The sequence below is a fragment of the Filicampus tigris genome, chromosome 17 (assembly GCF_054856515.1).
Source record: "Filicampus tigris isolate MCC_2025a chromosome 17, RoL_Ftig_1.0, whole genome shotgun sequence".
Classification (NCBI taxonomy): domain Eukaryota; kingdom Metazoa; phylum Chordata; class Actinopteri; order Syngnathiformes; family Syngnathidae; genus Filicampus; species Filicampus tigris.
In genome coordinates, this window is record NC_141233.1 from 1,627,501 (window position 1) to 1,641,101 (window position 13,601).

Sequence of the window (13,601 nt, forward strand, 5' to 3'; positions counted from 1 at the left end):
CATACATTTTAATACACCTGGACAGTCATTTTTACCTGAGGAAAGTTTTGCCCTGGTTGATGCAAGGACACTTGGTCAAGTTTTCTCCCAAGTAAATCCAACAACCCGCCTTCTTGATCCAATTCCCACATCTCTTTTAAAGACATTTTATGGATTTTTTGAGGAACAGATTTTAAATATAGCGAATTTCTCTCTTCAGACAGGTGTCTTCCCAGCCGCCTTTAAAACGGCGGTGGTGAAGCCCCTTCTCAAGAAGAGCAATCTGGACCCCAGCGTTTTAACAATTACAGACCAGTATCCAATTTACCATTTTTAAGTAAGATTTTCAAAAAACTAGTCTTTCTCCAGTTAAATTATTTTTTAAATACAAACAAAATTTTGGAGAAGTATCAATCTGGTTTTAGGATGAACCACAGTACAGACACAGCCCTTTTAAGGATTTTAAATAATATAAGGTATACTGCAGACATGAAAAAACTCACAGTCTTGGTGTTACTGGATTTAAGCGCCATTTTCGATACCAAATAGATCACCAAATTTTATTAAACCCTTTTTTTTTTTTTAAATAACTGGTGGGCATCTCCGGTACTGCTTTTAACTGGTTTTACTCCTATCTCACAGACAGAAGTTTCTTCGTAAGCATGGATACTTGTTCCTCCAAAACCCATGAAATTAAATGTGGGGTTCCCCAAGGTTCAATTTTAGGTCCCATACTTTTTAATCTCTATATGTTACCCCTTGGGGATGTCATCAGAAGACACAGCATCAGCTTTCACAGTTATGCTGATGACACAGAGCTGTACATTAGCGTGTCTCCTGATTATACAGGACCTATTGATACCCTTTTAAATTGTATTTTAGATATTAAGTCATGGATGGCAGAGAATTTCCTACAGCTCAATCAGGACAAAACCGAGGTTTTAGTTATCGGCCCTGAAGGCCAGAGAGAAAGACTTTTACCAAAATTACTAGATTTTAAACCCTCACAATGTATAAAGAACCTGGGCGTTATTTTTGACTGAGCTCAGTTTTATTACTCATATCAAAAATGTAACCAAGATCGTTTTTTATCATCTTAAGAATATTGCCGGAGTCCGCCCGTTTCTCTTTCAGGCGAACACGGAGGCGCTGCTGCATGCTTTTATATCATGTCGTTTCGATTTTTGTAACGTCCTGCTCTCTGGTCTCCCCAAAAAGAATATTTCTTCCCTTTAACTACTGCAGAATTCAGCCGCTTGGGTGCTGACGAGAACCAGAGGGTGGGAGCAGATTACACCAGTTTTAAAATCGCTGCATTGGCTCCCCGTGTGTTTCAGGATCGATTTTAAGGTACTTTTGTTAGTTTATAAATGTCTTAATGGTCTTGGGCCATCTTATTTATCTGACTTGCTTTTACCATACCAACCCACGCGGATCCTGAGGTCCTCTGGCGCCGGCCTTTTAATTATTCCTAGGGTGAGGACCAAAGCGCATGGCGAGGCTGGATTCAGCCATTTTGGTCCTCAACTTTGGAATAGCCTACCAGAGGACGTCAGGTCTGCAGAGACTGTTGATATTTTTAAGGGGAAGCTTAAGACATACCTTTTTAGTTTGGCCTTTAAATAATTGTTCTTAGACTCTTACTATTTATATCCAATCTTATTGTTTTATAGTTCTTAGCTTCTTTTATTGCTTTGTCTTTTTAGCTTTGTTGTCATTTTCCTTTAGCTTCATCTAGGTTTTACCTCCATTGTTTCCTCAAGGGGGGCCTCTGCGCTGGGAGGTGTGGCTGCCCTCCCTGCGCCATGCTTAGGGGCTGCCCCGGTTGTCGTGGCCCGGGGGTCTTTGAGGTGGTGGTGCTACCCGTGGCCATGGGCTGTCATCTCAGCGTGGACGAGCTCCCTTTGGGTACTCTTTCCTCATATGGTTTCTCTGTGCCCTGCCATGTCTCTTTTTAAGGTTATGTGTGTGCCTTTGTGTATGCGTGTGTGAGTGAGTGCAAGTGTGCTTGTGGTTGTCTGTGTTTGTGTATACTGCGAGGGAAGGTGGGAGCGGGTTCTCTTTTTATGCTGTATTTTGATGTTTTTAATGTAAAGCACTTTGAGTTGCATCTTGTGTGTGAAAAGTGCTGTATAAATAAAATTTGATTTGATTTGATGTTGAGAATCTACAAATGCATAACTGAAGTCACAAATTGATTGAAAATTGAAAAAAAATTGATTTTTATGCGCAAACACATGGTTAAATGTGTAGAGATCTGTATGTAGGTGATCTGTAAACACTGGGTCTCCTGATAATATGTGACTTTTGCTACAATTTTTTCCATTCAGGAGTCATAAATGCGTGCAGCGATATGCAAATGCTTGGTTCTGTAGCTACACATTCAGAACACAAGGGAACACTAGTATTCTAGAGCTGCAGCAGAAAGCTGACCCTATAGTTTGATAATGGGCTGAAGTAAGATTTCGTGAATAAAGATCCCCATCGAGGGACTATTTCACATTTTGTTAACATCAGCTTCATTTCCAACAAATCTAACAAGAATTGTGGCACTCTTACCTCGTGCACATTTTTAATCGGTAACTAGTAACTGCAGACCTAGACACATTACTAAAAGACAAACAATAACACTGGCGCAATCAATAATTTTCGGAAATGAAATAAACATTTGCAGCAACTTATCCACACACCAGTAGCACGGTCTGGTTTAGGGATAGGGTGCCATTTGTCCTGTCCTGACCGTCTACTTTTTTTCCCTTCGCCTACCCTATATATGCATATGTAAAATATGTGAAATAACCTAAATGAACATTTCTAAATTGGCAAAATTATATTTTTTGTCTATGGTGGTGGCTGATGAACACAGATCGTCAGTTCTTGATGTCAATGTGATGCAATGAGGTCTTCACAAATACTAAACCCCGATACTATATCAATGTCCCAGCAAATTTCAAAACATAATACTGACTCAGTGTTGATTGTTTTGGCCCATTTCTCATGAGGATAAGTCGTCGTCAAGAAAGAGATGGGGCATTCCATTCAAATGCATGACTACAAGGTGCCTCCACTTAGACCTCCTCGAAAGCTTCGACTCTGATGCCTTCCTGGTCTGCCTTCGCCGCTTTATAGCCTGTCAAGGGAATCCATTCGGGATTCTGTGTGATAATGGCACAAACTTTACTGGTGCTAGTCGCGAACTCAGAGAGGCCTTCCAAGCAATGAGCTCTCAACTTCAAGCCTAACTAGCAGAGCAGAAGATTCAGTTCCGATTCAATCCCCCGGCTGCTCCGCACTTCTGGGGTACATGGGAGAGGGAAGTGAAGTCAATTAAGGCTTCCCTGAGAGTCGTCTTGAAAGAGCAAGTCATCCCGGAGCCAGTTCACGCACCTTACTCATCGAAGTGGAAGGCATCCTGAATGCCAAGCCACTTGGTTATGTCTCAGCAGACATCGCCGATCCTGACCCCATAACGCCAAAGATGCTGCTCATGGGACGCCAAGATTCGTCGCTTCCACAAGCCATCTACGACAGTGGATACCTTCTTGGGCGACATCGGTGGGGACACAGCCAGGTACTTGCCGATAACTTCTGGTCATCCTTCGTCCAACAGTAACCTTTCCGGTCTGCAAGCTCGTCCGAAGTGGCAGTCCGACTCCAAGGAGCTCTGTGTCGGTCAGGTGGTCCTAGTTGTAGATCCCTGTTACCCGAGACCATCCTGGCCGGTGGATACCGTGACAAGAGACCTTCCCTGCTCCAGATGGTTGAGTATGTACGGCTGCTGTTAAGGTACAGGAGAGAATCTAGATCTGTCCGGTCATCCGTTTGATTCCTCTTCCTCGGTTGAGCGAAGAAGATGACAGCACACCTGACAGTCTTCCTGAGGACGGACAATTATCCTGACAAACAATTGGGGGTGGCGATGTCAGAAGGACTGGGGGGAATCAAAGTTTAGTTCCGCTTTGGTGCGTTTCTTCTGTCTCCTGAAAGGTGGCACTTCCTTTTCCTTGGACATTTCCTTTCCCTGATATCGTTCTTTGGTGTTTGTTGATTGAGACAAAGTAGGTACTCTGTTTATGTGAAATATTACCTAGCTGTTTAGAAAATAGGTGTTTTATTTCGTAGTTCGTGTGATTTGCGCCGTGTGTGTTGCCGCGTTTGTGATGTCACGAGTCACGAGAATTGGTGGTGCTAAAAATAGAACAGTGGTGCGCCAGCGTGGCGGACACTTAGCAGTGGTCTTGTATGTCCATTTTCCATTTTCAAATAATTGCTTCCACAGTTGATTTCTTTACACCAAGCTGCTTACCTATTGCAGATTCAGTCTTCCCAGCCTAGTGCAGGTCTATAATTTTCTTTCTGGTGTCCTTTGACAGCTCTCTTGTTTTGGCTGTAGTGGAGTTTAGAGTGTGACTGTTTGAGGTTGTGGCTAGGTGTCTTTTATACTGATAACTGGTTCAAACAGGTGCCATTGATACAGGTATGGAGGACAGAAGAGCCTCTTACAGAATAAGTTCCAAGCCTGTGAGATCTTAAAATCTTGCTTGTTTGTAGTTAACCAAATACGTATTATCCACCATAATTTTCAAATAAATCCATTAAAAACAAGACAATGTGATTTTCTGTATTTTTTTCCCCTCGTTTTCTCTCTCATAGATGTGGTATACCTATGATGAAAATTTCAGGCCTCTCTCATCTTTGGAAGTGGTTTGTTTCTTTGTATGTCATCTTTGTAAAACAAAATACTTTTTTGCCCCACTGTATACATTAGTTAAAGAACAACAAACCTATCTGTAAATAATCTAATACTCTGTCATCATCCACAATATGAGGCAATCTGTAAGGCATAGAGAATTCATGCACCTTTTTTATGTCACTACCACCCACCACCCTAATTGTTGTTGGATAAAGTGATTGTATAACACTTACAGTTGACTGCTACTTGTACTGTCCTAACATCGGGGGTGGAAATGTCATTTGAAGCAATGCACTCATATGATCCGGACTGATCTTTGGTGATTGCAGCAAGCTCCAGATGCTCTCCTTCTGTTACAAATGTATGACTGCCTGTAAGAGGGAAAGAAAAAAGGATTAGCATTAACCCTTAGATGCACGAGTGACTGGACCCTACACGCTTCCATAAGTGGGTCAAAAATGACCCATAATAGAATCATTGTTTTTATGCCATTTTTGTCATTTTGGTTAAAAATAATCACTTGTATAGTATTTAGTATTATATTCAGGACCACACAACAATGACTTCATGTTTGAAATATCTTCATTTTTTCCCTTTCAAACATTTTTGATGTTGCAACCTGCGTTTCCAAATCTACTGCACAACTGATGTTTTCCCCCAGATTCTTCTGAACTTCTTCCCCTGGTTCTTTCCCCATGTAAACTATACCATCTATTGCATCTCAAACCCAGAGGATCTTTAGGCCATACTTGGTAGGCTTGCTTGGCATGTACTGTAGAAACTTGCACCGACCCCTGAATGGCACAAGCTGGCCATCCACAGTGACACAATCACTGGGGATGAATAGCTTTTTGCAGTTGACCAGGAATAGGTCCCATGCATTGCGGAAGGCTGCCATATGGTCTGTTTCCAGTCAGAAGGCTCTGGTCCTCTGATCATCCAAGCGCAAGGTTTGGTGAATGTCTGCAAATCTTTCAATAGCCATAGAGGCCTTGTACATGGGAATATGTAGAGAACTCCCAAATAGCTTATGGACTGATACATACCATTTCTTCTCACTTTGTGCAAGCAGGGTCAATCCAATGAAGGTCATGAATTCATCTTTTTTCCACTTTTTCCAAGGTCATTTTTCCATTCTTTTCCTCTAGCTGTTGCTACTCTACATCCTTCCAAGTTTGTGCACTTCATCACCTCTTGTATTATATCATCAGTGATAAAGAACTCCCATGCATCTTTTAGTGAGGCAGTGGTGCTAAGGCCTTGTGCAGGCCCTGACTCACTTCTGAAGGTGTTGTGGTTCTGTGTTCTGCACTGGGTGGAAGGTAACTCGCTCCAGTCGAAGCCCTTCCGACTCATTTTGTTGGACATGATTTTGGACCCTTTCTTCTTCAGAGGACAATCAGATTGATTCTGTTGAGTTGTATTTCCACTTCCACCTGGACAATAGTCTGGGCCCTCATCATCAGAAACTTCAGACTCAAGAGTCCAACCCCGTTACTGGCCTCCATCATCCAGCATCTGTAGGACAATTTCAGCTCTGCATCTACCAGCCATGATACATTGGATGAGGAAACAAAAAAGTAATGTGTCCAATAGATCAATATGTAGCTATATTAATAAATACTCACACACACAAAGACACACTGCATATAGTAATGTTGGCTAACTCTAGTTATGATACATCAGCACCACCTGCTTTCCCAGCACGGACAGAAAATATTTTTACATATACACTAGTTATGAAGTAGGCTAATATGTTGATAAACAAAAACATACTCTTACACAGCAATCATGAATGACACGCACACACACTAACGTTAACACAATGCATATACTAATGTTAGCGATCTTAGTTCGCGTTAGCTAGTTATAATGTAGGGTAATTTTGAGAAATAACAACAATCATGAAAGACACACAATATTATATGAAGATAATACTTTCTTTCACATGTCAGCTCTTGCTGTGTGAAACGATCTTCCTGAAGGGTGAAACTTTTTGTATAGTCTGTGTGGTTCACAGTTCATTTATTTCTGCCAGCCAAAGTTGATAAAAATCAATGGTTCCCATTGGATTCCATAGAAAATGCATGCGGGTCATTTTTGACCCACTTATGGAAGCTTGGGGTAGTAATACAAAAACTGTAATTTCTTAAAAGATATAAAAGGTACGTTAAAAATGTGAATGGCTGCATTATATCAAAAACATGTTTTTTGAGGAATACCTGGAACATGAAATCCTAACAATTTTTCATTACGAATATATTTAAAGAAAACAACCTCACCGGGTCATTTTTGACCCACTTATGCATCTAAGGGTTAAAAATGGACTTCTACTAACCTGTGGTCTATGAAAAGTTGTATCGGAGTAACAGATGCATTAAAAAATATGTCTCCAGAAAAAAACATGCTTAAGTTTATTAGTTATTTAATAAGCCTACATTCATCCATCAGTGGAATTCATCCATTGTGTGTAAGTAAGTTAATACAGGACCAGTATCGCCAATTCTGAGACTTTTCAGTAATTACGGTAGACACATGATTGAATTGGTAAATCTAAATTCATTTTCATGACTTTTCAGTGTTTTTGTGACATTTCCTTTTTATTATTAAGTAGTTAAAACCCTGGACAGATTTAATTTATCTAATTTATTATCAAAATATGTATGTATGTTTTCCCCCCAGAAACAATACAACAGTAACAAAACAATTTCCCCTCACTCATTTTCATTTCTGGATTTATTCAAACAAATTATTTTCTCATGTAGCCCACTGTTCAGAAACTACTATACAAAAATTTAACAAATATGCTCACTTAATTATATGCATTTTCTGATAAATGCATAGGCATGTTTGCACTCATAAATTGAGCATATAAACAAAGTCGCTGTTGGATTCATGACACGTGTGTACCAGCCCATTTTGTTTGTACAACAGCGTGTGCCTGCGGCACCCTAATTTGCAAAACCCACGCCCAAGGTTGATGTCGGCATATGTAGTGACATTCACATGAATTTTGGTGGTGTTTTTTCTAACATTAAGCCGCGTTAAAGTGGAAGTCAACCCAAACATATTTTTTGCCAGAATACGTTCTATGCAGTCCCACTACTTGAGACAAGGCATTCTAATATTGGTTTGTGGAATGAGAGTTAATCCACCCGTTTTTTCACCTTTTTTCTGAAGCTGAGCCATGATTGGTCGTTATCTGAGTTATGAGCATCTGGGATGTCATTTCAGTTGACACAAGTGACAAAAATGGCCGCCTCTGAGATGGCTATAAGTGGGTGCATTTTGCTGTTTAACTCATGTAGGATTAAGAATGGTTCATGTACTCTATTCTCTGTTTGTTGTGCCTGTTTTGTTGTGACGTCAGAGGCAGGCGACAGAAAAGACAGTGTTGTGCTGTGAAAAGCAATAAATGGGCAACGCTCCCAAACAATCTAAAAGTTCCTATTATTGTTGACGAGATTTTCGGAAGCCCCTAAACTCGGACGCTACATTGGTGGCAGCGGTAACTGGAGGTTTATTTTTTTTTGCTTCGTACTTTAATCTTTTGGAACAATTTCAACTTTTTTTTGTTTTTTGGGCACGACGAAGGAGATATTTTCCCGGGGGAAAATGGAGAATGCGTCGGACGTGGAAGACGGGGTTTCCCAATACCCTTCGGTGTGGAATGGTTCTATGAGTGGTTAAAGTGGAGCTGCCATTGCCGTTTGGTGGTGATGGTCAGAAGCTGTTCGCTACATGAATTAAGCAGTTTGAAGCCGCAAGCGCGCAGACAGTAGGAGCGTGAGGTGCGAGCTACAGAAAGACTTGTCAATATTCTCCCCACCAGGCTGGATGCGGCTGCTTTCCCCCCGCGAATGTACAATGTGACTATGAGCGCATGAAAGAGAAGCTGCTTGAGGCATTTAGACAGATGCAATTTCTGTTGTATTTTCAGACGTGCATTTCGGCACGTCCTCGCAAGGTGGATGAGAGTTTGGAGGTATATGCTGCTGACATCTCCAGACTTGTGGCACAGGCGTTTCCTAGTTATGACAAGGCTGCGATAGAGGGGGAGAACTTTCTGTGTTTCCTGGCGGGCCTTGATCCTGCTCTCCATGCCAAGTGCCACGAGCAGGGGGCGACAGACATCAAGGAGGCAATGACCATTGCCAGCCGCTGTGAGCGTGCCAGGTATCCACTGAAGACCTGCCCGCTTGGTGGGCCCTCACCCCCCCCCCCCACATCCTACTGTGGTGGCTACGCTTGGGTCGCCGCGGGCCCCAGATGGGGATGGCATGACTGACGGCACAGAGGGTCTCATCCGTGTGGTGGAGAGGCTCACCAGGAAAATGGACAACCTACAGACGGAAGTCAGGGAGCTGAGAACGCGCCGGCATGGGAGTGAGTGGCCGGAGTGGCTCACCCTTTCTACAAGAGCGTCTGCAGGACCCAGGGGTGCGTGGAGGACAGCGATGCGCCTGTCGCTCTGACTGCGGAGAGTATGGCTGCAGGTCAACCGCAGCGACTTCAGGAGAGGCTTCCAGAGGCTGGTCCCCAAGAGAGCGAGGAGATTCGTGAAGGACTTTGCCAAGCGGACCGCCCCTCTCAGCCTCACAGAGAAGGAGGTGTCATTTCAGTGGACAGCGGAATGCCAAGGAGCGTTTGAATTTTTGTGGGCCGCCCTCTGTTCTGAGCCCATTGTGTGCCACCTGGACTTTGCCCAGCCTTTCAGGTTGTACACAGACGCATCCCTGTTTGCTGTAGGGGCAGTGTTAGCACAGGGAGCGGGCAGCATGGAGAGAGTGGTCGTCTATGCGAGCCGGGTGCTAACGAAGGCGGAACGGAGATGGTCTACGTATGACCGGGAGTTGTGTGTGATTGTATGGGCAGTATGCAATTTTAGGCACTACCTGGGCCTTCTCCCGTTCACCATTGAGACAGATCATCGGCCGCTGGTGGGGCTAAGGCGATTACCCATAGAGAACGATACCACAGGGCGACGTAGTCGCTGGGCTTTGGAGTTGGACCCCTACAACTGTGAGATCGTGCACAAGAGTGGGGCCTCTCACACCAATGCGGACGCTTTATCCCGCTGACCAACCTTGGGGGCAGGTTCTGCTTCTCATTGGCTGGAGCCACCATTCCATCCATCACAGAAAAGCAAGAGCCTCAGGAAGTACTTTCACTGCAGCCTCAAAGACTCTGCCTCCATCCAGAGAGCTAGCAAAGAACTTGAGGACTGGTTCAGCCAGGTTGACAAGTTGGGTCTTCCAGGGAGGTTCAAGGCCTGGATTTACCAGCATTCCATCCTGCCTCGGATCCTGAGGCCTCTGCCAAGTGTACACAGTACCTATAACAACAGTTGAGGGCATGGAAAGAAAGATCAGCAGCTACCTGCGGAGATGGCTCAGTCTACCACGCAGCCTAAGCAGCTCTCTATGGCACCAGTAACAACTGCAGCTCCCAATCAGTGGCCTCACTGAAGAGTTCATGGTGTCTAGAACACAGGAAGCATTACAATACAGAGAATCCAGAGATCCAAAGGTGGCATCAGCTGGTATCCAAGTGTAAACAGGCAGGAAATGGGACACAGGCAAAGCCATAGATGTGGCTGAGTCACGGCTGAAGCAGAAAACACTGGTGGGGTTCATAGCAACAGTGTGTGCAGGCATTGGCAACTTTCCGTCAACCAAAGTTGGCAAGGCCCAGGGCAAGGAGCGTCGCCACCTGATCCAGGAGGAAGTGCGGGCAGGCGTGGAGGAAGCACGAGCCAGCAGGATGGTGGGTATGGGGCAGCGAGGAGCATGGACTAAATGGGAGAACATTCTGCAAAGGAAAATCACCTGGTCCAACAACTGGAAAGCAGACTTCCATCAAATCAGATTCTTAGTCCAGGCTGTGTACGATGTCCTTCCAAGTCCAGCAAATCTCAATTTCTGGGGAAAAACAAAGACACCATCCTGCCCGCACTGCACAGGACGGGACTCCCTGGAACACATAATCGGCAGCTGCCCAAAAGCCCTTGGAGACGGGCATGATCGCTGGCGTCACGACCAGGTGCTTAGGACTGTTGCTGACAGCATTGCCACTACCAACAACACCAGCAAAGGCCACTGCAAGCCACAGACCATTGCATTCCACAGAGCTGGAGAGAAGCCCAGTATACCACCAAAGGAAAAGTCCGGCCTCCTCACCTCTGACAAAGACTGGCCACTGGAAGTGGACTTGGGAAGGCAACTGAAGTTCCCTTCCAGGATTACATCAACCATGTTGTGCCCAGACATTGTCATTGTTTCAGATTCCACCAAGCAGCTGATTATGCTGGAACTGACTATGCCATTGGAGTAACGCATGGGAGGCCATTGAGAGGAAGCATGCCAAGTACCAGGAGCTGGTGGAAGAGTGCAAGAGGCAAGGCTGGAAGACAATCTGTGAGCCTCTACAGGTTGGCTGTTGGGGATTTGCAGGGCGGTCACTTTGCACAGTGTTCACCCATCTAGGACTTGTCGGGGAGGCAAAGCGGAAGGCTGTCAGATCCGCAACTGAAGCCGTAGAGAAAGCCACAAGATGGCTTTGGATTAAGAGGGCAGAACCTTGGGCAAACGCTGCTGGGATACAGGGTGATCACCCAGGTCGGGTCACTTAGCCTGAGGGGGGTCTGATATCCCCGATAACGCTAGTCAACATCACTGATGATGAGTCCCAGGGAATCTTCACCTCACCAATTGTAACTTGCTCTAAGTGAGCTAAGTGTGCCTATTCAGCTCTGAGACAGAAGCGGCGAGACCGGGAACCTGGCCGTCGCCTGCTTGACCAAACCGCATCAGTGCATACAAAAGTGGAACTACAGTATCGACCTCATCACAGTCGTATCGATCCAATATTGATATTGATACTGAGACGGCATCGATACTATCAATATTTGGATTGATCCACCCACCATTATTGTACATATGATATTTTTGTCCATAATGTCCTTGCTTAGCATTGACCGTTAAATCAGGGACCCCCGAGAATTCCACCAGGTCCAGCCGCATCATATGTAGCTACAGTCAAACATTTAACAATCAAGGACTAGTATGTTTGTCATTGTACTTATATGTAATTTGAATCAGTCACCCAATTTGGTAGCGAACTGAATTCATGCATTTTACCCATTTGGGAGCGAGGGGTGTGGTTAACATAATTGCCTCACAGTCATGGGTCCTGGGTTCTAAGCAGTGGGGGAGCCAAAATGTGGCTAATGGGTGGGCCTGAATATTTCTCTCACAGAGCACAATCCTCCTGTCCCAACACAGCACAAAACATTGTATATTCAAATAAAATGACAAACTAAATAATATGAAGTTGAGATCTTCCTAAGACAACCACAATTATTCCAATCTTAATATTTTATAAAATAAAAAAACACAAATAAAACGCTAATTAAAAAATAAATTAATAATAATCTAAAAATATATATCCTTTCATTAATCTCACTGTGTGAGCAGTCTGTCAATGTCCATAGTCTGTCAATAGCCCCACTCCCCAAGCCAGAACACCCCGTGGACACAGAGACAATTTACTCTGGCAGAAGCTTTTCAGCCCAAAAAAAATCAACAATAGTTGTTTGTAGTAGAAGAAATTTATATTTTATAACGTTAAAAGATTTTACATTGTATTGTTTACACTATTTGCACTTTCTGACTTTATTTTCAAAATATTATGTAATGGAAGGTATTATAGTTGTCATTGTTATATTTGTATTTTTGTTACATTGCTGCTTTTTTTGGTTTGACTCTCTTGACTTTGGTTCTGAAACAGTTGTTGTAGTAGAAGTATTTTATTTTTTTATACTGTTAAAGTTTGCATTGGAGTTATTTAATAAAAAAAATAAAATAACTATTTTATACATGATAGTATAAACTCAAGGGGATCATGACATTTCCAAGCAAAAAGTATCGGTATCGTCCGATACTGCCCTGTATTTACTTCGTATCGGATCGATACCAACATTTCCAGTATCGCCCACCCCTAGCAGGTAATCTTTACATCATTTTAAGTGACCAGTAGCAGTAACTAATTCACTGACATTTATTTGTCTTTTCACGGTCCAGCCATCCAATCCCAGGAATTTATTTACATTTTTTTCAATTTTTTTCAAACGTTAGGGTGCAATTGCCATGTGCAATTACTGTATGCAGAAAGTCCTTGAGCACTTTAAAGTGTCTAGCACTGTGGAATACTTGATCAATGACAGTCAAGTATGTTGAGAGCTGAAGCTACAATGATCTATGCGGTAAAACACCCTTTTAGGTGTGCAAAATTGGCAAACATTTGCAAAGTGCCACTATGGAGTTTGAGTCAACTGTTTAAAGAGACACTTGGATGAGCTTAACATTGGCACTTATATAATAGGTTTGCATGTAAAATTGACATCAGGGCAGTTGGACAATGTAAGGGGCAGATGTGGTGAAGTATTTTTCCTGAAGTTCACGATCATTTTTACAGTCTTGAGCATGTTCAGCTCAAGATTGTGTTGGCTGCACCAGAACGCCAGCTGTGCCACTTCCTGTAGCTACACAGAGCGTTTTTGATGAGGCTGATGACTGTAGTGTCATTTGCAAACTTCAGGAATTGGACAGCTGGGTGCATTGATGTGCAGTCGTTCGTGTAGAGGGGAAAGAAAGAGAACACTAATCCTGGGGGGCCCCGGTGCTGATGGTGTTTGTTGAATATGTCTCCCCCAGCCTCACTTGCTGTGTCCTGCCTGTCAGGAAGCTGGAGATCAACTGGCAGATAGCAGGACACACGCTGAGCTGGAAGAGCTTGGAGGAGAGGAGTTCCGGGATGATGGTTTTGAGCATAGTGCTGAGGTCCACAAACAGGATCCTCATGTTGGTCCCTGCGCCGTTAAGGTTTCCTAGGATGACGTGCAGCCCCAAATTAACTGCATCATCCACCC

At 43.7% G+C, this 13,601-nt stretch overlaps 2 protein-coding genes, 1 long non-coding RNA gene and 1 pseudogene across 5 annotated transcripts in view; 2 read left to right on the forward strand and 2 right to left on the reverse strand.

Annotated features, from left to right (window-relative positions):
• The window catches only part of ntm (neurotrimin), a 256,256-nt gene that overhangs the window by 194,345 nt on the left and 48,310 nt on the right, over positions 1 to 13,601 (forward strand). The window lies entirely within an intron of this gene.
• opcml (opioid binding protein/cell adhesion molecule-like) overlaps positions 1 to 13,601 on the reverse strand; it is a 172,838-nt gene that overhangs the window by 9,922 nt on the left and 149,315 nt on the right. Inside the window, exon 4 of the mRNA XM_086056956.1 lies at positions 4,906 to 5,043. Within this exon, the coding sequence (XP_085913082.1) occupies positions 4,906 to 5,043 (138 nt within the window). The remainder of the gene's footprint in view (positions 1 to 4,905; positions 5,044 to 13,601) is intronic.
• Positions 1,030 to 3,677, forward strand: LOC147132823 (uncharacterized). Its single transcript, XR_015090288.1, has 4 exons — positions 1,030 to 1,329; positions 1,743 to 1,887; positions 3,426 to 3,534; positions 3,610 to 3,677. It is a non-coding gene; the product is annotated as an uncharacterized LOC147132823 (long non-coding RNA).
• Positions 5,095 to 12,835, reverse strand: LOC147132824 (uncharacterized; annotated as a pseudogene).